Source organism: Candoia aspera, chromosome 10 (assembly GCF_035149785.1).
Source record: "Candoia aspera isolate rCanAsp1 chromosome 10, rCanAsp1.hap2, whole genome shotgun sequence".
NCBI classification, from domain to species: Eukaryota; Metazoa; Chordata; class Lepidosauria; order Squamata; family Boidae; genus Candoia; species Candoia aspera.
In genome coordinates this window covers 22790594-22813743 of record NC_086162.1, presented here as the reverse complement: position 1 = coordinate 22813743, position 23150 = coordinate 22790594, and the positions used below count along the sequence as shown (strand labels likewise).

Here is a 23150-nt window from a genome sequence, read left to right as displayed (position 1 = left end):
GAAGCTCAAAGGTTAAATTGCTGGGGTGTCCATAGCCTTTAGGAAAGTCTGCCCCATTTAGCTTTTTTTAATAGATTGATATTCTATTGTTCCTCTCCCCCCCACCCCCAAACAGATGGTTTCCTGTTTGATTTGGAAGATGTTTTTCAAAACAAAGAAAAAGGCATAGAACAATGCAGAAGCAATCAAAGAGGGGGAAATAGATGCCTGAGGGTTTTTTTTTAAAAGGAGAGAGTGAGAAAGACACAACAAGGACAGAACATCTGGCACAGCATCAGCCTCCCACATTTTCCGATGGGTGGAGGATGGGGACGAAGAACCCAAGTTGCCAGCCCCGAGTTATCACCACATCATCATGTCAGCTCTGGAGATGATTGTTTTAGAGCTCATGGAAGCCCTTTAAGCAAAGGGTGGGATTCTGTGCAAAGGCACAGCACTGCTCCCCCACCCACCCACAAAAAAACATCCTTCCCCTCTTTTCATGTGACAGCATCCAGCCGTTCAGGAGCCAAGAACTGGAGGCTGAGCACGTTCACAAGGAGTGAAGCCCGCTGGGTTCAGAAAGGCCGCACTAATAAGAGGGCACGGCGGGCACTGAGATGGTGCTGAAGTGGCACGCTGGATGGTCTCCATCATGCCTTTGGCTTCCTGGGCACACAGACAAGGATGGGAACTATCAAGGAAATCAAAGGCATCCCAAGTCTTTCTGAACCCAGAGCCGCAGGCAAAGGGTTCTAAAAGTTATAACCATTATTTTTCCCAACCCGTTTAGAGAGTGGGCAGTTCTTATAGTACAGGATGGGCAATTCTTTGAGGCCAGGATGCTGTTATCGTTTGGGGGGAGCCAATATAAACTGGCCGAGCCATGGGGCAGGATTTTCTCTTTGTTTGGCATTTGGAGTTGGAGAGAATATCTCTAACTCTTTAAAAAGAAATCGTACGTTAATTACAGGGCTTAGCCACAGTTTGACTGCATTCTCACAGCACACGAATATTTGACTAAGTGCCTCGTGGGAACCCAACCACTGTTTCAGCCTGTTGCATAAAACAATGTTAAGCCATCGAGGGGTTCATTTTGTTCGAGCAATTCAACCTCCAACTCAGGGATTTTTAAACTGAGTTGCTCCCCTGGCTGCTGGCTGCCGGGCTTCAGTTCCTCATCCATCCACACCAGCTGGGCCAGCCAAGCATGCTAAGCAGAAAGGAAGGAAGCTGTGAAAGAGAAAAAGAAGAAGGGAAAGGAGGCCAAAATGTCATCCACACTGCACTCAAATGCTGGACATCAGGCGTTACACTTGGGGCACCTGCATGCTGCAGCTTCTCATTGTTCAAAAGAGTTGTGGATATTTTGCATCAGGGATTTGGCAGGGGCCATTTGGAAGCAAGAAGGGCCGACTTTCCCCTTGGGGGAGGCTTTACAGTTCAACACAGGTGCCTTAAGCAGCCACGTTGTTCCTGAAAAAGCAGGCCCCACCCAATCCAGCCAGGGCAGCCCCCCCCAGAATTCCTCCATTAAGCAAGGGTATTGCCTAAATTATTCCTGAAAGGCAAATTAAGTAGCCACTGCAGTAGGTTAATACTGGAAGAAGGCACATTCACTCATCAAGTCCCTCTCCTGCTAAAATCGTGAGTTAGGAGCCAGGACTCACAACTAGCCAATATTCCCTACCCTCCTTTAACGATGATAGACCATAATTGGCAGCAGAAGAGCAGAGAAGATGGCTCACTGTTTTGCCCCGGAACGGCAGCTCCTGCATCTCCTTTCTGGAAGGATAGTTTTAAAAATAGACTATAATTATGTTATTCTGCATTCCAGGAGAAAACCAAAGAAGAAAGCTTCAGGCAGGTTTTGCCAGACAATTCCACTCTGAATGAAAGATTTTGCTAAGGAAGCAGACAAGCTGCACTTCGGGTTTTTTTTTTAAAATAAAAATAGTCACCAAGCCTGCCCCGCTCCCGAACCTTGCACTTTCCTCCCGGCTGCCAGTTTCTACCATCTGAATGCAGTTTTGTTTGGAGAGATTTGCTGTATTTCAGGCAGCCCATCCCAGCCCAGGACAATCATCCCAGAGAGCCTAACGCACAAGTGTTCCTAATGGGAAGTGACATTCTGGTCCTAAGTCCTGTGTTTCAGTCACAGCAATTTGAACAGCATGAGTGAAGGCCGCTTAATTTGGTAAGAAAACAGATCGGGTGTGAAGTGGAAGCATTAAGAATTCAGCTTACGCGTGTGTGTATGGAAGGGGTTTTTTTTTTCTTTTTTTTGGAGGAGCAAGTTAAAACGAGGGCAGCTGTGGGAACAACTTACCTTTCTTGAATTTGGTGCACTGAAGCATTCTTGTTCCATGAGGGCACTGGGGAGAAAATCCGTATTTTAAGGCACAACTACATGAATGTGGATCAGAGAGTGGCTTCGTGTGTATGCTGCAGTTTTACAAAAAGGCACAGGATACAACTTTGATAAAAAGGGAATTTGCAAGTTTCCAGCCCTCAGGATTTGTTAGACCTGCCTCCACTTTGGCTGCCCAAGACTTAGGTACTACCTACTCACAGCATCTTGTCATTTCTTGGAGGAACCAAACCAGAATAAGTGAAGCACCTAGGAAGTGGCAGAAACATTTCAATAAATGTGCATACATTTATCCAAACTGCAGAACCAAACTTAGCAACTAATTTATCCAAAAGAGTAACACTGCAGAATTAAACAAGGTGTTCCCTATCTCACCTCTTCTCCTCTCCCACCGTATCCTAAATTGAAGCTATCTTGCAATGACTAAAAGTTGAGCACCCCTCTGGAGCCTGCTGATTTGGTAGAGAAGACAGGATGAACTACAGAAACCTGGGAATCTAAAATTGGCCGGTGTTATTCTTCTGGACCAGTGTTTCTCAACCTTGGCTACGTTAAGATGTGTGGGCTTCAACTCTCAGAATTCCCAGCCAGCATGGCTGACTGAGGAATTTGGGAGTAGAAGTCCACACATCTTAAAATGGCCAAGGTTGAGAAACACTGCTGAAGAGGATAACTAAATGAAAAGAGAGAGCGCCACTTTGGTCTAGTGGTTAAGGTGCTGGGCTAGAAACCAGGAGTCTGTGAGTTCTAGTCCCGCCTTAGGCACGAAAGCGCTGGGTGACTTTGGGCCACTCACTCTCTCTCAGCCCAACCCACCTCACAGGGTTGTTGTTGTGGGGAAAATAGGAGGAGGAAGGAGTATTAGGTATGTTTGTTGCCTTGTTAGTTAAAATAATAATAATAATAATAATAATAATAATAATAATAATAATAATAATAACAGGATAAAAAATCTTTTAAAAATGCCATGCTTTACAGAATTTCTGCTGGGAGATGTTTAAGATAGACAATTCCTTCTAATAGTTTGTAGGCCGTTTTGTTCATCACACAGCCATGGTTTGTTTAAGCCACTTCCAGTTGAGTTCACACAGCACCCTCAATCATAAACTCAGCCTGCTGGCTGGGGAATTCTGGGAGTTGAAGTCCACACATCTTAAAGCGGCCAAGGCTGAGAAACGCTGGTCTAGGCCCTCTCTTGCTGTAGAATCCAGATGGACCAAATCAAGAGGGGTTGGGGAAGAGGCGAACTCCGCTTCTGTTGACGCTGTGGACACGTCCAACCAGCTTTCTTGGCAACAGTACCAAAGCAGCTAGCTATCACCTTCGTCTGGGAATTTAACTTCCTTGTCTAGCTTACGCCCTTGGCTTTCCATGTAGTCTTTGAGCGAAGGGCCAAGCACGTCTAGCGGATGAGTAAGAACTATAACCACACCTTCCATCTCTTCCACCTCTTTCATTCTGAATCCTATGAAGCAAGATTGGGCCAATCCCGAAATCCTCAGGTGGATCAACGAGAAATCCCAGTGCTCAAGAGCGGTGAGGAAGGCAACAAACTGCCCGGTTTCCAACTGCGGCTTGCCTGTTCCAGCCTTCTCCAAGCTGGTGGGAGTTGCGACTGCAGTTCCCCAGCCAAAAACACTTTTAGAGGGTCCTGAGTTGAGGAAGGCAGTATACAGGTAGCCCTCGCTTAATGACCATTCATTTAGTGACATTTCAGACTTACGATGGCACTGAAAAAATGACTTGCGTCTGGTCCTCGCACTTACGACTGTCACAGTGTCCCCGCGGTCACATGATTGCGATTCAGGCACTTGGCAACTGGTTCGCATTTACGACGATTGCAGCGTCCTCTGGTCACGTGATCACCATTTTTGACCTTCCCAGCCAGCTTCTGGCAAGCAAAATCAGTGGGGAACTGTGTGATTCGCTTAACAACAACCACCACCACTGCAAAAAAGGTTGTAAAATTGGGTCGGATTAGCTTAATGGCCACATCACTTAGCGATCGAAATTCCGGTCCCAACTGTGGTTGTTAATCGAGGACGACCTGTAGACTGATGGTGGATCGCCCTAAGTCCAGCCTCAGACCTTTTCCTTGATGATGCTGGGGAGGGAAGGGAGGACCCTTGCAAGCAAAGCACGCTAGCTCTTTCATCTTTTTCATCTTATTTCCAGTGCAGTATCACCACAACAAAGAATGGCACAAGAAAAGAAGAATATGGTAGGAGAGAACTCTCCTTTCCAACGAGGAATGAATGCAGCAAGGTTGCTGAAGTTTTACCTCATGCCCATCGATTTGACTGGTTCATTTAGAGCAGTGTTTCTCAAACTTGGCAACTGTAAGACCTGTGGACTTCAACTCTCAGAATCCCCCAGCCAGCATTCTTTCCTTGTCCATAACCCTGTTAAGAGTCATTAAAAGACATTCTCCCCATTTTTTAAAATGTATCTAATAAACTGCTAGTACAAGGGTATATTTTCAGAATACCCAGGCACGTTTAGGAGCATATGGTAGGAAAGAAAGCCCTGCCCTTACCACCCTTGCCCAAATCCCTTCTCTGAGCCAGCCTTATCATTGCTGATCGAAGGGTGAGGAAGCAAAGGCTGTAAACTGATCACGCTTGAGCAATGCAGCAATCAGCAACTTATTTTTTGCTGCCCTGCTGGGTCTGTGCCCAAAGGTGGCATGGGCCAGCTGCTACACAAGATTTGCGGGCAGCAGTGGGTGAGGATAGCAGCTTGGCAGAGTCGCAAGCGCCAAGATCTTCATACCCTGGAGTAGGTTGGAAAGAAACGTCCTAGAAAGTCCAGGATAGAGATGTAAATGTGACTTGCAACAGATCTCAGAAAGACAACAATGCCAGGAACTCAGCCATGCTGGGGAACAGTTCCTGTTTCATGACAGCTAAATCGTAATGCACGGATATCAGTACAAATATTAGCTTGATTGAAGCCGTCGGTGTTTAGAACAGCGTTTCTCACGCTCAGCCACTTTAAGATGGGTGAACTCCAACTCCCAGAATTCCCCAGCCAGCATTGCTGGCTGGGGAATTCTGGGAGTTGGAGTCCACCCATCTTAAAGTGGCTGAGCGTGAGAAATGCTGCTCTGGAGGGAAACTTCTCCATCCAATCTGTTCAGTATCTTCCAAAAATCCCACTGCAAACCCTTCCCATCCCACGGGCCGCATGAAAACCACCCATCTTCTCAGCCGCACAATCCCTCATTTTCTACTTACTTGCCCCAACATCCCCCATCCATTTCTCTGCTTCGCTGCCTGCTTCATTCCATTTTTAACCCTTCCCTTATCTTGTCAACAACCCAGATGACTTGCTGGGAAGTTACTGCTCTTTTCCAATGGAGAGCTCCATGGGCCAACCTTTGCCCATGTTTCTTGGGAGAATGTAGGCACCCGATGAGGCAGCCCCAACCCTTTTTCTTTCCATCTAGCAATGCCCAGCTTCCCCTTATGGATGGACGTTTTTTATGAAGAAAATGAAAGAAAGAAAACGATTTTGTGACTTACGCTTCTGATGAATCTGAGAGAGAGAGGTTTGATTAGAATCGTATGTAGAACGGCCGAGAGGAAGATGGGAAGCCACACACACACACATTCTCATGTTTTCTGTCCTTTCATTTTCTTCTTTTTCCTATCTTCTTTTCTCTTAGTCTTTTTGCTTCTTTTTCTTCTCTTTTTCACATTTACTTTACTACACTTTTTTTTCTATGAATGTATTTCTTATTGTCTGTCTAAAATCTTTTTAATAAAAAATATTTTTTTAAAAAAGTAATGCCCAGCTTAATCAAACAGTAACAGGGCCAGATAAAGCCACCTGCCCACTTTTCCAACAATGCCTTTCCAATGCCAAAATCATTGGCATATGCTCCCGCGTTAAGGGAAGATGCGCCATGAAAACCTCAAAAAGCGAGCCAACGATTTCACAACCCCAAGAAAAATATGCTCTTACCTGGCACTGGAGGCAAAAAAGAAAAGGAACAAGTAAAAAGGGGCAGAAAAGTCTGACCTAATCTTAGAAAGCACTAAGCAGGGGAACACCGGTATCAAAATTTTTACCGGCAATTCTATAACCTTTGGGGGCATAAAATTAAAAGGCAAAAACTGCCCCAAGATGAGCTTCACTTGACAAAAATAGGGAAAAAGCCAGCCATTGTTGTTCCCTGGGATATACAGGTAGTCCTCGTCTAACGACTGCCTTGTTTAGTGACCATTCAGTTACGAGGGTGATAAAAAGTAACTTTGTGACCAATCCTCGCATTTACAACCCTTGCAGATCCGCAAAGCAAAGCTGAAGTAAGACAATAAGCACAGTCGCAGTTTCACTTAACAACCATTTCGCTTAATGACCAAGATGCTGGTCATTATGGTCGCTAAACGAGGACTACCTGTATTTTTTTTAACTTTCCAATCCAGCTTACAGCTCCGGGTTCCCCTAGTGGTCTCCTATCCAAGCATTAACCAAGTCTGATTATGCTTCTCTGAAATCAGCCAAGGCCTGGTTTTTCTCCCCGTTGCCTCAACTCAATTCTTTATCTTCCAAGTTTCCCAGCTTTTATCACTGGATTAAGAAATGTTTCTTCTGCCTGAAAACCCAAGGAAAAACAATCCTTGCAAACCTTAATATCTACACACCTAGCATTTAGGCACGACCACTGAAGATTTTCACCCAAGAGCGGGGAGGACAGAAGTGAAAGGAGACATGCGCGTGCCACAGCACCTCACACTTGTCAGGGAAGATGGCGGCGGCGACAAAGAATATAGGCGCTGAGAGACAATCAATAAAATTTAATCAGAATCCAAGTATCCCTGGAGGGGGTGAATTTTACATACCCTTAATATACATGCAAATTGTCTGAGAGAATTTAGGTCACCCAACCACCCTCATCCTTACAGGCTGGAAAAAGAAACTGTGGAATATGGGAGATGTGGGAAGGGAGAAACCCCAGGCTGGAGGTGCAAAGGGACTGGCATACCTAAAGTGATGTCTGATGTTCAGGAGAATGACAATAATGGTTCTAAATGGAGCAAGCTGTCAGGGAAAATGGGTATTTAGAGAGAGGGAGGTAAGAGTAGAAACCCTCTTGCAGCTACAGAGCTCTGCATTCAGGCTGCAGGCAAGGGTGGGGGGGGGCAGAGGAAGAGGATGGGAAATCAACCAAGCACGAGACACCTTAGATCAGAAAGAACTGGGTGAGTGCAAGACAAGAAGGATGCTCAAGGGGCTAGAAAGACCTTCTAAATCTTTGTGCATTTCTCCCGTATTATCTTTAGCTACTTCTCCCAGGGACCTTCATTCAGCTGCGGCTGTTTCAAAAAGGAAAGCAGACGGATTGTGGGGTGGGGGGGAATGAAAAGATGATTCCCGAGGCTGAGCTGAGTCAATCTTTCCGGAATTCGACGGGATGTGATTGCTGATGCCATTTTCCAGGAACTTGGGTTGGCTGTGTTTTATTAAGGGTGTCTTCGCTTTTATTTATTTATTTATCCATCAAATTTTGCCACCGCCCATCTCTCCCCAAAAGTGGGACTCTGGGCAGTTTGCAATAAGCTAAAAAATTTAAAATACAACCATACATAATACATAAAATATAAATACAAGATATGAGTATAAAACAGAATCCAGATGGCAGTTAAAAGTTCTAATTCAATTCATGTACAAATGAGGACCGCTCTAAGGTGCCAGCCATCCCCAAGAATGACTACTCCCCTTCCTGCCCCAAGCAAGATGGCAGAGCCAGGTCCCAATAACCCAATGGCCTGGCCCTAGCTATGTTTTTTTTTAAGGACCATTTTCATGCTACGCAAAGAACCAAAACATCTCTCTTTTCTTTAAATAGAGAGGGGTTTGCTAGGAAAGGTTGCAGCACTCATTCACCCATCCAAGCCCACCAACCTGGAGTTCAAGATGCCAGCCAGAACTAACATTAGTTTTAAAGGAGTCAGCACTCCCTAGGTCTCTCCCTTGCCACCCAGCTTCTACGCGTACTTTTTCTATCCAGTTGGTACTCAAGATTTTAGAGTTGCCTTCAACAACCTGTGTTAGACTTTTAACTCCCAGAATGAAAGGGAGAAGCATTTGTTGGGGTCTAATTGGTCCCCCAAGATCCATCAGAAGAAATTATAAACAAAGAATTGCTGTGCCAGAGCCCTGTTTATGCTGGGAGATCAATGCCATCCCTACTTAGAGTCATTACAACCCACGGGTCTATACGGAGTGCTGTATGGTAATCTTGTACTTCATGACTTCCCTGGTTGCCATAGGCAACCAGGTTCTCAAGCTACGTGAGTGAAGATGCTGGCAGAGGGAAATCTCTATCAGCTTTCCTCTCTGGTTTCTGCACTAACTGGCCAGCCTTTCCTCCTCCACAGCTATTGTGGAGACCCAAGAGTCTAGCACGGTGTTTCTCAACCTCAACAGCTTTAAGAGGTGAGGACTCCAACTCCCAGAATCCCCTGGAAGCCCATGCATGCTGGCTGGGGAATTCTGGGAGTTGGTCCACACAGCTTCAAGTTGCCAAGGTTGAGAAACACTGCTCTACACACCCACACCCAATCCACGGCCCCAAGGCAGCGCAGATTTTTTACCCACGGTACTGACAGCAGTGAGTCTCCAGAAAGAATAGATGTGGATTCAACTCAGGGAAGCGAAGGGGAGAGAAGTGCGTGCGGGTCTGATGTAGCCTGAATAAAGTTTAGATCCTCCACGTCCCTAGAAATTACTCTTCCCTTAGCCACACCGGGCCCAAGGCACCGCAGAATCGACAGGGAGATTTTGACAAGCAGAGACAGTATTTCACAGTTCATCTTTTCAACTTCATGCTCGTTCTATTCTCCTTATCACCCCTCCCTTCTATCTGCCATCAAGAGGAGACCTAAAACTGGTGGAAGCTGCCAATCAAAGCCGGCCAGCAGGATTTTGAGAGCGTTTCTGCACAAGGTGGGGTTTGCCAAACACCCACCCACCATTAAACCCTGGCTCCAGATGCGCATGAACCCAGCCATCCAGCTGTCTTACAGCTTTGTCTGTCAAAAAGTCAGTGGTTCTCCATGAGCGGTGCATGGGCCAAGTCATGGAAGCATTTATTTACTTATTTGTTTAACTAATGTATATGGCTGCCCAGCTCAAACAAGGCAACTCTGGGCGGCTCACAACAGAACACAAACCATAATAAATTTCAGTTTCTTAAAATATACAGTACGGTCATAGGATTTTTTTTAAAAAAAATCAGATCCTGTAACTTTTGGCTTTCACTGCAATGGCACAAAAATTGGCCACCATTCTGGAAAACCATGATAAAAACAGCAAATATTTAAGAATGGTTTTATTCTATTTTTAACTAGTATTTATTCTTGTTCTTGTTGTAAACAGCCCAGAGGTGCTCTGTGAGTGAGATGGGTGGTGACTAAATTTGAAATATAAATAAATTAATAATGCTGATGATAATAATAGCCCTGGCTCATACTCATAGCCCCTTCCAAAGGGTTTTTACTCATCCCAGTCCCAATGCCTGGGGGAACAGTCAAGTTGTAAAGCAGTAAAACTGTTTAAACTTGGCAACTTTAAGATGTGTGGACTTCAACTCCCAGAATTCCCCAGCCAGCATGCCAAGTTTGAAAAACAATGTTTTAAAGCCTTTCCAAAGGCCAGGAGGATCAGGGAGGCCCTTCATTAAATCTTTAATACATACAGTAAATGATAATTGTAATAGCAGAATGTCTGCATGTGTGTGCACGTATTTCCTTTCTTCTTGGAAAAACTGGCCCTTTGTTTCTATGATGGTGGAATCCAGGGTCTTTGATACTATCTGGTGGGACTCCAGACATGAAAGGTTGGAAACCACTGCAATAATTTTCAGTTCGTTGGAGTCACCCCACAAACCATGGTTAACAAAACCTTGTTACACAAAAAATGACAAGGCAAACAACACATCCTTCTGTTTAGAAAACAGCAGAATTGGGGTTGGAGCAGGGCAATCTGCAGCACAGGCTGATTAGCTAAGAAATTCTGCATTTATAATGCAGATATTCCCACTCTTGTTATTATCACAATTTTGTTAATCTAGGGAGGAGTTGCCCTTTGCACAAACATTTTTTTTAACAATTGGAAGAGGAGAGCCTTTAATTATCCCATTAGCAACTCAACTGAATATAAAAGGATAATTACAGCTGCAGAATAACAAGAGTAACTAAAACATTTCAAACACTGTAACTGAGGATACTGCACATCTGAGTGGGAAGCAGTGAATTTCCAAAGATGGACAGCATTTTGAAGCAGATGGAACAGACAGGTCTCTCTCAGTGCCAGCATCTGAAGTATAAAACAGAGATGGGGATGAACATTTTTCCAGAGTCAGAATTTTCCACTTCAGGCAAGTTTGGCAGTTTCAAAGCCCTAGGATGTTGGCTTTTCAGCTGATTGTTAAAAAACCTGAGAAGGAAAGTATACTGCAATTGCATATTATTTTATTTCCAATTGCCCAACACTGCTTCCAACATTCCAACACAGATACTTTTCCTCTACTCATCCAAGTATTTCATTTCTTCGTACTGCTCAATTCTCACAAAATAGGCTACATTTATTTTCTTTCACATCAAGTAATATCGTCCCAATACTTGTGCAATTAATGAATATTAGGATGAACATGCTAACTGGAATCATACTAATTTGCATGGGAAGCTTTTCAGGGAAGGAAAATAAACCAGATTCAACATTTTCTGTAAAAGCCCCATCTCTGGCTTAGAAGTAAAATTTCTGTGGCACCTCTGGATAATCCGCATCCTGGATGAGAACCACCGACAAAAATTGTTATATACTCCCGGACGTGAGAATTTCATGCATGTGGGAAAGATTATTACCATTTTTGTAGCAAAGGAGTAAGGAACCTCCAACCTCCAAATGTTGCAGAATTTAAACTCTCGTGAGAGCCGTGTTTCAGAAACACACGGAAAGCAACAGGTCCCCCATCCCCTGAAGTAGGGAAGTGCCAAAAGGATGAAGGAAGTCAATGAGAACATGAGAGTCGCCCTTCTGGGTCAACCCTCAGCCCACCTAGCCTGCATTCAGTCTTATATGATGGCCCACCAGGTCAAGGGAGCCCCCTCCTCCCTTGTTGCTCCCAGTAGGTAGAAGTAGGTTGCTCCCACCATTAAAGCTGGTAGCCATTGACCGCCCTGCTCTCCAGGAACTTTTCTAGACCTCTTTTCAAGCCATCTAACCTAGCCGACCCATCTTTTTTCTGGAAGGAGATTCTACTGGTTGATTACACACCACATGAAGAAATATTTCCTCTTACATGTCTTAAACCTGTTGCTAGCCACATTCATTGGGTACCCTCTAGTTCTAGTATTACAGGAGATGGAGGAAGACTTCGCCTTGTTCACTCTTGTTTTACCCTGCAAGGGCTGGAATTCTTGCCCATCAAGCGTTACCTGCACATCAGGTGGCCTAGGAAGCCAAGCTCCCTAAAGGTCCTCTCCCGGCTGTCTTCCTGTTCATAACTCCGTCAGCCTTGCCTCTGACCTCTACTACACCCTCCCAGCCCAGCAGGCCACCACGGACTCTTCTCAGCGCCCCTTCTGGAGCCCAGCCCCGAAGACGCTTCCCCACGTGCTTTGTTTGTGCGTAGCCACATAAAGGGAGGAATTCTGACGGAGCCTCCACTGTTTGCCACAGAGAAGCTCCCTTTTCCCGGCCTTTGCCCTCGAACCAAATTCTTGGTCCGAGGGCAAAAATTAGTTGCAAAACTATTTCTTCCCTCCACGCAGGAGGCGGGTGCGTGGTTTTTATGGTGCCCTCTGCTCTTAGCTTAAACCAGAGACCTCCACCTTTCTACTTTGTACCCCGATGGGGAGGGGGGGTTCGCCCCTGCAGACTGTGCACGCTGTCAGACCCCAAAGTCTCCACTGCTCCCCAAACAAGGGCTGGCTCTCCGGGCATAACCTTTCTCCACCTGCTTTCGACTCTCTCCAAAGTCGCAGCTCACATGCAGCCAGAATCCCCACACCCAGTCTCCTTCTCCCCCCAGGAAGGCCAGTGCCAGGCCCCTTGCTCATCAGAAAGAATGAAAAAGAGGAGAGGGGAAGAGTGGGTGGATTCCCCCACCCCTCTTGAGGAATGTTATCTGCAAAGGAGACAAAGGGGTGAGGATTAAGTTTAGCTGGTGGGAAAGCAAAGAGGGGAGAAAGGGAGGTGTAGAGGGAAGAGGCAGATCCTGGCCCACCCCTTCCCAGAAATTTTCCTTAAAGCCTGGACTAAATCAGAACAGGAGATGGGTTTGCTGCAATTGAAGAACGGCCAAAAGAACACCCACATTCACATCACAGACACACACACGCACAACTCAGTGGCCCAAGAAAATGTTAATCTGCATTTGTGCACCAGGAAAACAGTATGGTGTGCTTGTTTGAGTCCACCCCCCACCCCTACCCCACCCCGCACACATGAAGGGAAAGGAGGTAGGAAAAACACTTCCACAGATCTCTTGGGAGAACATGCTATGGATGCTTATACTCAGCCCAAGCTTTTTAGAACAGGCAGCCCAGCTGGACAAGCCGGTTTTAAATTATTGTTCAGCTGCATTCCTGGAACAGCTTAGCTTAGTTCACAGGCACAAGGAGGCTGGTCAGTTCTAACTGCTACAGAGAGGAAAAGTATGTTCCTTAAGTTCACTCCCATCTGTTATGCTTTGAACTTGGAAGACGACTTGCACGTGGACGACTATTAGTGAGGCAATATTTGTGCAAGGGCATAAAAGAGAAGATTGAGATATCTGATACTTACAGCCCTCTCTCTTCCCATTCAATGGGGGGGGAGCAGAAAGTTCGCAGTAGCCAAGATTAAATTTTTCTACAGAAAGTCTAGAGAAGTCCCAGGGCCTTCTGTGGTCATTAGTAAACTTGGGTGTAGCCCCTTCAGAAGATTCCACTCAACTATGCTAATTCTTAAATACACCAGATCATTACCCTGGCACTGGATATAAGCAATTAAATTAAATCAAATTTAAATGATGTCCTACCCTTTCCACTTTCTGGAGTATGTCCCCAGAACTATCAGCTCCATCCAGTTCTTTAATATGCACCACAAATTTGTTCATCCTCAGTGCATGTTTTTGACACAGGATCTAGTTTTATGGATCTCACGATTCTGCTAAAAAATGTAGATCTTAGAAGCCTAAAATCTACATACCTTGGCTCCTGCAGAATGCACCACGTAAAGAAAAAAAAACACCCTCCAATCCCACAGTCCAAAGTGCTCCATGGTCTTGCCAGAGATGAAGCTGTTAAGCAAACAAGAAAGTCCATCTGCTAAAAAGTCAGATTGTGCAGCCTTTCCAACCATGTGCCCTTTGGCAGTGCTGTACTAAAACCCATCCTCCCCCAACCTTTAGAAACCAGGATTGTAAACATAGGGATGTGATGGAACGCATGTTGGGGTTATGCACATTATGACATCATCACAATCCACATTATTTGCCCAGTAAGGTCATGACACGCATGATCAATCATGTTTTCTTGCATTTGGTGACAAAAAGGGCTGGGGCTTTTTCTGTGCCTTCCTAAGACATATCAGCCCTGGATTTTGGAAGTTGGGTCAAGATTTTGCTTTATGTCTAGTTATCCACTGTGTGAGCAAGCATCCACGGTGCTCACAACTGATGTGACTGCCGGATGAGTCCGACAGCCCCCAACTGGCTTCCACACCCTTCTGCCCCTTCTGGATCAGTGTTTCTCAACCTTGGCAGCTTTAAGATGTATGGACTTCAACTCCCAGAATTCCCTAGCCAGCAAGGAGAAATACAACATCCAGAATGCTGGTGTCCATTCTATCTTGAGATGCCAGAATGGTCTCCAGATCTCCTAATTAGCTAGCCTAACACAGATGAGATACAACTTAACACTTCCATATCCATGTCAAGAGTTTCTGGGTGATTTTTTTTTCCGCATCCATGTATTCCTGAAAATACTGAGACAGTTGCACACCTGGTGGGATGCATAGGAAAGCTCATAATCGCTAGAAAAAGAGCTACATGACAGAGATGTGGGGAAGGAAAAGGCCTAGAAGAGGTTCCCGGTTGCCATAGCAATGGGGAGCGGGAAGCAGCAGGCCTGGCTCTCAGGACAAATTGATGCAACTTGCTTGTTAGAACACAACTCCAGGTTGGCCAAAAAAGATGAGCAAGGTTTCCTATTTCCAATGGAATCGCACATCGCTCTTTAGCCATGATGTCAGCTGCTTAGTTTGCAGCCTGATCTGGTTTAAACCACTGTGGTGGCTTAAACCAGTCTATGGCTAGGTAATCCCAACCAAGTATGTATCAAACAACAAACTATCATGATAAACAAGCTATAGTTTAGCATGACATTTAGTTGTCATCCTGCAACCTCTCCAAATGGACAACACACTTAACCCCCAAGCTAATCAAACACATGGATTATAGGAATGGTCATCCCACATCCAGAGGATGCCAGCTTGGGGGTGCTGGTGAGTGGGCAGCATGGCGGGCGAAATGAGGGCTTTGTGGACCAGCATCTCCTAAGAACCCCTCTCTTAGCATCACCTTAAGCCCCCCCCCCCCACCTCTGGGAATAGAAGCAAAATAAAGCACACACAACCATTTTGCTCCATTGACCTGAGTTTTTCTAGCAGGGGGTATGAATCTATCCAAGGCATAGCAGAGCCTAAAGATAAGAAAACCTTACTGAGATACAGTGGTTCCAGGGAAAAAAAAGTGTATCATTTTTTTAAAAGTGTAAAGTGAAGAAACACCAAGTGTGGGAAAGTCCAGAGGGGTTGCATGCATGCATGAATAAAACCTCTGAGTGTTTCTGGTTTCTAACATCCAACAGACTTCCAGCTCCTAAAGCTTTGCCCAAGATGATTAACCAACTGCAGGGCAACAGAGGGTTAACTCTACCCTGACTGTGGCTTGCAGACAGCTTTTCTCATGCTAATGATGAATCCTGGCTCCTAGGCAGACTGTGGGGAGGGGAGGGAGGCAGTGGGGAAGATGCATTCAGATAGATTTGGGAATAAGCACATATATCCCAGCACATTTTCTAGGAGGGAGAGAAAGACTATGCAGGAAGAGAGGGGGCCAGGGAAGATTTATCAGTCCTACCCAAGTATATATAGGCTGCTTCTCCATTCCCGTGCAGGCATGCACCATTAATAGATTAGGTTCTGCGTCTGGAATCCAGACAAGTTTGACTATATTTATCCTCAAAGGAAGATTTAAGCCCCCCACCCCTAAATAGTTTACTTTTAAAATGGGAGGGCCTTCTTAAAAATGTTGAGAATATGGTAATGGAGGTTTAGGAGGCAGGGTCTCCTGTCTGATGTTTGTTTTTGCCAGGGAGAGGGTACGGACTCGGTTTAAATTTAGTGTCCTGTTTGTTGAGGAATGCGCCAATGTACACACCAGGCTAGATGCTGCAAATGGCAGGGTATGGAGAAGCAGCACAAACATCCAGGATGTCCTAAGATATTTTGATCATGACGTCTGCAGTTCAGAATCCTTTCCAAGATGCTTTGCTGGAAAGTAAGGCTTTTCCTTTGAGAAAGAATGCTATTCCCAAACCAGAGCTGCCACCAATTTGTTGAGTTTTAAGTTAGAAAAGCCACCAGGGACAATAGACTTACAGGGAAACTTTTTTTTTTTTTTAAAGCTATTAACAAACTTCTTTTACAACTTGGGGATGGGGAACCCAATGAATAGCTTATGGAACTTACTGGACAGCCCACGCCGAGCTTTATTTGCACATAATAATCTATGCACCTTGGTGACATTCTAAAGTTATGCACTAAGCACACCCAGTGCAATCGTTCCCACAATCTACAAAAGGAACCAGCTGTCAGCCAGTGGCGCTCATTAATTCAGCTTTCTATTTTAACAGTTTGTCTTATTGCTGATTAATCTACTGGGGCTAGAAGGGTTCTGCTCCAGAGATACCATTGAAGCGAGTGTGAAATGTAGAATCCAGGCAGTCCTTCTCTTAGGACTGTGATAGTGAGCACAATTGTGGTGTGCAAGGGCTGGAGAAACAGCAGACAGGCCCAGAAATTAGATCAGGTATTCGGGGCCTTCCCACGCCTTCACCCCATCTCAGCTGGTCAGCCAATGATGAGTTCTAAGAAACGCTTTTGTGGCATTTGAGTTCACCCAAAGAAAAGCACTCAGCAACTGCAAATCGGGAGGTTGTTTACTAACAGAACACCACCCACCACAGCTTTCTTTGTGTTTTATTCTACAAAAGTGCTATTCATGGCCCGGGAGATGAAGATTCTTGTCAGCACAGCCTTGGAAAGTTCACAAACTATCATCCCTGCCCTGAATTTGGATACTTCCCTGCCAGTTCTGAAGGTCTGCAAGGGCGAACAAAATGCACCAAACAGCAAATCTCCACACCCACACAGTTAACCCTTAAAAGCATTTTGAAGTAGAAAGGAAAGGCCTGAAGGGTGACCAGCCAGACCCAGCTCTCAGCAGCAGAAAACTTTCTAAATAAAGATTCCCCCACTGCTTATTTGCACCAAGATCACCTCCTTTGGGATTTAGGATTTATTTAGCACCTCTGAGCATGTACAGAGTACACTTCTCTACTCTTTGGCAGGCACTTGTGTCCCAGCTGGTTTCTAATGGGCACAAAACGTCATCCGCTCTTTTAACAGGCTGTTTTCTCTTTTGGAGAGAGAAGCGAACCTTAAATTTCAACAGGGGGGCATCTCATTAAAATCATTCAGTGTGGTTGACATCTTTCTTACCCACCAGCTTCCCTTTAAAACAGAACATCATTCTACTGCCCCAGGGGGTGGGGGCGGAATACATTCTTGGTGACATCAGCCAATTTCACAAAGGAGAAATGGACATCCAAGTGAAAATCCAGACATGTCATACACACAACCCTGTAACCACAACGTTTTAGCACGCCATGATGGCAAGGATGGTTTATACTAGCATTTCTCAACCTTGGCAACTTAAAGATGTGTGGACTTCAAATCCCAGAATTCCCCAGCCAGCATCGCTGGGGTTTTACGTGACTTCCAACCCCCCCAACCTTGGACAAGCAAGAAGGGAGTTTTAAAAATGCTGTTGTAGATACTCTCCCAAGAGGAAAGTCAGTCTGGTTAACTTAAACGCTTGCGTATCTTGAGAATATCAAAGATTGCACCAAAGTTATTTGGAGGGGGAGGGAGAGACAAGAGATTTAAAAAGCTGCTTAGTGTCTGTGTTCCAACTAGTTCAAAATCAATACAAAATGCCTATCATTTTTTAAACAGCTGTTTTCCTTTTAAAGAGAAGCCTATCAGTTCCTTTCCTGCCAGACTTAGAAGGCAAGGAAGTGGACTGGTAAGCTGGCACTGACACAACCCAGGTGTGCAATTAATGGGTAATTTTCATGCACGGCCCTAGTTGTACAACCTAAGATCCCAGGTAACCCCCAAGGTTTGAGAGTGCCCCCAAAGATTCTGCTGACACTTCAGAATTTTTAAATGTGACAGAAAGGGAAAGGATAATAACTTATTAACTTATTATAAATTAGCCAGTTTGGTCTAGTGGTTAAGGTGCTGAACTAGAAACCAGGAGACTGGAAGTTCTAGTCCTGCCTTGGGCATGAAGCCGGCTGGGTGACCTTGGGCCAGTCCCTCTCTCTCAGCCCAACCCACCTCACAGGGTTGTTGTTGTGGGGAAAAGAGGAGGAGGAAGGAGTATTAGGCATGTTTACCACCTTGAGTTATTTACAAAAAATAAATAAAGGTGGGATAGAAATCTAAAAAATAAATTATATGCCACCCAACATCCAGCAACTCTGGGCAGTGGAATCATTTTAACAGCACTTAATTAAATTAAACCAATATCAAAGTTAGTTTTTGCTCTGACCTTCCCTACTTATTTTTATCCTATTGCCCATCCTCTGAAAAGCGCAAGATGGACTTTGGTACATGTGAAAGTACAAAAAACAAAGAAACAAGGTGGACCAAGCAGTGTAAGAAAAACCCTCACTTCCAAAACACCCTGCCCAGGATCTGAATTGCCATCTGGCACTGAAGGTTTTGGGTAAGCAGATACAAATATCCATCCATGATGACTTATACCAAGATGCAGCCAAAGTAAATGTTCTCCCAAAGGGCTGGGCCACTGAAAGAATAATAATCATTACTTCTGAGCACCAGGAAATGAACCGCAGCTTACCAAATTTCCAAAATAACCAAGCAGGGTAAAAAACAACAACAGTGTGGGCAGTCCTTCAGGGTTCGTGGGCATCCTGCAACCCTTTTTCTTGCCTGCAGGAACCTCCGAACCGGATGAGCGATCCAACAAAGTGCCTTTCTCTTTGGAGAGCCAAGCTATAACCCCACAATTATCTCTGCAAAAAGGAAAGGCGTAGAGAGATACATGCACAGGATATCCCATAACACCACCACTGCTAAAAGGCCAAATAGATATACCTCACCTACATTCCCTCTCAATTTATTTCTTTCCAGAAAAGAGCATTTCAGATGGGCTCTCCTCCTCATTGTTTTCAAGGAGGAATTCTCCACTGAGAATTCAAAAGCCTGGTAAATTTTACGGAAGGCATACCCAACTAAAGTTACTGGCTATTAGATGCGAAGCAAGGGAGAATTCCTTGGCTCAGCCTTGTGGGAATATGTAGCACCAGCTCTGCCGAAAACTCCCATGCACTTCCAGAAGTTGGGAATTGCCTTGCACCATGTGTAGTTAGAAATCCCTGCAGCTGCTCTGCACACCTTGCTTAGCTATTAGAAAAAGAAGAGGCTGCTTCTTAAGGATCTACTCTGAATGCTCTGAAGTCACCTGTTTGAATTCCTGGAGGTGACAATTTTTTTTTTTTTGCAGAGAGAAACCAAAAACCAAGAGCATGGAAGGTTTAACTGACAAAGCACACATACCAATTCAGTGTAATTTAACTTTATTTAGGAAGACAGGCTGTAAAAATTCTAATTCTGATTTTGATAAGGCAGCATGCATGTCTAAATATATATCCAGTTTCTGAAGTACAACGGGCTGGAATGCAAAGCAAACAGATTAGCATGACCATTAGTTTTAATTAGCAATTTCAAGTTTCCTTAGTGAATTAATCCATCCAGCCTAAGGCACTTCCTAGCAAAACACACTGATACAACTGGGCCATGGCAGACATCAGAAAAGAAAGTCACAAAAGAAAGTGCAAACTCACACCTTGCACCACAACCAGCAGGGTTGGCCAATAGTTCTAAACCATAAACCATAGTTTGTAGATCACTACACTTGGGCTCTTGCTAAGGAGAAACAAGACACACAGGGCTCGGCATGATACGCGAACTAGGCCAAAGTAACTTTCTTTCCAGAAAAACAAATTCCATACCTAATACAGAATTGTGTCAAATGCCAGATTTAAAAAAAAAAAGAACAAACAGCAGCTGAGCTACATAGAATTGCAACAGTGTGAGAAGAACATGTTCCCAGGATCAACCCTCTTGGAAATGCCATAAGTATGTGACCTGAGAAACACAGCAGCCCACTTCGGCCAAGAATTAAGACAAGCGAATCTTCCTCAGGGTCCACGTTAAGCAGGAACCTGGAAAATGACATCTTAGGCTAGTTCACAGACATTTTGTTCCAGCCCTGGAGAAACTACCATCCCACTCAATCTCACCTTCTGTCTCAATGGTCACCTACGGGGTATCACTTGGCTTCCATGACCCCACTTCCCCCATAAAGAAGATACGGGACAATATCCTGAAGCTAATGGTCCCAACCTGGCACCTTCCAGATACACTGAACATCAACTCCTGAAAAACCACCCCAGAATTCTCTGCTAGGGTGTTGTGGGAGATGTGCAAGGATTCTGCAGAAAACAAGACAGTATTTAATCATAGAATGAAAGCATTGGAGGGGATTTTAGAGATCATCTGGTCCAACCCACTAGTTCAGGATGGATGGATGGATGGATGGAAGGAAGGAAGGGAAGGAAGGGAGGGAGGGAGGGAGGGGTCAGAAGTTGCCTTAAACAAGTCGAGAGTATGGTTTATACACTGCCCTGAATCATGAATTATTTAATCATGAGATATGAAACAAACCACAAATTGGCTGGATTCACACAACATGCTAAGCCCAAAGAAACTCACCACATAGCTCAGTGTAATGTGGGAACCTAACCTACTGGATTCACACATCCTGCTAAGCTTCTGTGCATTTACCCATCTTTGACTTAATGAGGCATAATTGAATAGCTCAGACAATACAGAACAGTATTCTAATCCCTACAGGATATCAGGCGGGTCTCACCAATCTTCCCTTTCTGCTTTAAACGCCTCGATATTATGGGGGCATAACTCTAAACTTTCTGCAAGAGCTACTGTCTCTTTCAAAACTCTAGGAAGAGAACCATCTAAATCTATGGTAGCGAAAAATCAGCAGGCTGATGGCACCTTTTCAAACTAAGGCATTTTATTAAAAGTTCTAATTTTAATCATTTTTAATTTTGTCAGGCGTCAAATACTCACAAAAGCTTCTGCCTTTTAATACAAATGTCTTAGTCTGAAAAGGTGCTGCCAGATTCCGCCTAATTCCTGTCCCTTCTCAAGGGGCCCTGGTTTAGAAAACTATGTTAGCACCATCTGCTAAACCTGGATTAACAGAAGACGACCACTCGTGTCCAGGTCATGGGATGACCGATCTCCCATAATACTGATGCACAATCTACGCAAGCCCACCTAAACTGGGGTTAGCAGGTGGTGTGAACAGAGCCTCAAGGGCTGTTTTGACCCAGGAAGTCTGAATCCAGAAGCTGGAACAACAGATGGTAGTGGCATCTTCCATCCTTGGGCAGCAACCAGTTTAGCAACTACTTAGTCCAGGGGCTGGGAAGCACAGCAGGGAACCTGGGCTGCCTTTTCACCACCAACCCCGAAAGGCAGGAGTGCGCCAGCATCGCTGCTGGAGACCCGATCTTATGCCACACAGCAGAACCAGAGGTGCGCACACGTGCATGGAATAAATGCCGCTTGGACGGAATAAAGCCCGTGCTAAACAGGAGGAGCCCCTAAGACTTTAAGCTGGGGAGGGGATGAAAAAATATAGGATGAACTCTTCGGGGGGGGGGCGCTTAGAAATGATGGCTCTGAGTCACACCATGCGGAGATCCCGGCTCGTGCGCGCCACGGATCCGTTTTTAGGGGTGCCACTCACTGTTAAGCAGGATTGCCCCCCCTTCCGCGCCGCTTGGCGAGGCAGGGACCGGGAGGGGCCGAGCTCTCCGAGCTCCCCCGGGAGAGATCGCAACAGATCGCACGGAAGGACCCGAATCCTCCGGCGCTGCAGCGGGGGGGCCGGGGGGGCTCCCCAGCGGAGAATTCGGGCGGGCGAGCGCGGGGGCGCCCCGCTGGAAGCCGGGAGACGCGCTCGCCTCGCAGCGCCCGAAATTCTCCACATTCCTGCGGGGGTCCGGCGGCCGCGGAGCGCCGGGCGGGGGCTCGCCCCCCTCAATGCCGGGCCAGGTGAGACGGGCGAAGGGCGTCTCCCCGCGGCCGCCGCTGCCCGCCCGCGCCTCGCCTCGCCTCCCCGCGGCCAGCCCAGCCCGGGGCGGCCAGCCAGGGAAACAGGTTCTTGTGCCCTCGGCCATCTTGGCGGGGGGGCGGCGGAGGACGGAAACTTCGCCCGGCCATTTCGGGGAGGGGGGCGAGGCGGCCGGAGCGGGTTGAGGGGAGCGCAGCGGAGCGGAGGAAAGGGAAGGGAAGGGAAGGGGCCAGCCTGGCCGAGCCGAGTCGAGCCCGGCCGGGTGGGTGGGCGGGCGGGCGCCCCTCGCCCGCGACTTACCGGAGAAGCAGCCCCAGAGGAGGCTCGCCCAAGCGCACGGCCGCCGCGGCGCGCCCATGGGGCGGCGGAGAGGAGAGGGCGAGCACCGGCGGCGGGTCCTCCCGGGCGACGGCGCCCACGCTCGGCTGCGCCGCGAGTCTGCCTCGGAGCCCGCGGGGTCGCCTCTCCGCTGCTCTCCCCGGCTGTGCTGCTGCGCTACTCCCGTCGCGAGCGGCGATCCGGCCGCTCAGGGCGCCTCTGGCGGCGCTCCGCGGGAGGCGGGGCTGGGGCGGCCACGCCCATGCGGCGCCAGCCGCCCGCCCCCCCGCGTCTATATATGCCCTCCCCCGCCCTAGACGCGCGCGAGTCCGCCTTCCCCGCGGGGAGGGCGAGGTGGTGGCTGCCGCGCGGGGTCCGTCTGTCCGTTCATTCATGAATCGCGGGGATCGGGCGCAGGTAGTTGGGGTTGCGGGGAACTCCGTTGCCAGACTCTCCCCGGGAGGGTGCGCGCGTGTAAAAACCCCTGCCCGTGCAGAGGCGGGCGCCTCCCGGACTAAATGTCCTTTCCCCCCGGGGTTTCCCTAACTGGCCACCTTTCGGGGTGTCCTCGCACAAGCTGGGCTGAGGTGAGCGTCGTGGCGGATGATTGCCTTCCCCCCTCGTCACGCACACTGGCTTGGTTCCCACCGCAGGCTGGACCGCCGACTGGGTTCCTCCCGTGGCACTAAACCATAGTTTGTTGAATCAGGTACAGTTGGCTGGGCACAAGCCAAGGGGCTGTGTTCATACCGTGCGCTAAGCTAACCTGAAAGAAAGCACATGATGGCTTAACGCTATGGAAATACCCCCTCATGGCTGCATTCACACAACATGCATAAGAGAACATGGTTTCTATTTTAATACATCGTCTGGGTTCACTTGAATCAAAAACTAACCAACACAACACTCTAAGCCACTGTTAAGCATTAATGCTGCTAGGTTTGGTAG

At 46.7% G+C, this 23150-nt stretch overlaps 1 protein-coding gene across 2 annotated transcripts in view; it reads right to left on the bottom strand.

The window, feature by feature from the left end:
• Positions 1–22401, bottom strand: part of NECTIN2 (nectin cell adhesion molecule 2) — a 55277-nt gene extending 32876 nt beyond the window's left edge. For both annotated transcript variants that reach the window (XM_063312290.1, XM_063312291.1), the window contains exon 1: positions 22185–22401. In XM_063312290.1, coding sequence (XP_063168360.1) covers positions 22185–22242 — 58 coding nt within the window. In that variant the 5' untranslated portion in view covers positions 22243–22401. The remainder of the gene's footprint in view (positions 1–22184) is intronic.
• Positions 22402–23150: the final 749 nt, after the last annotated feature.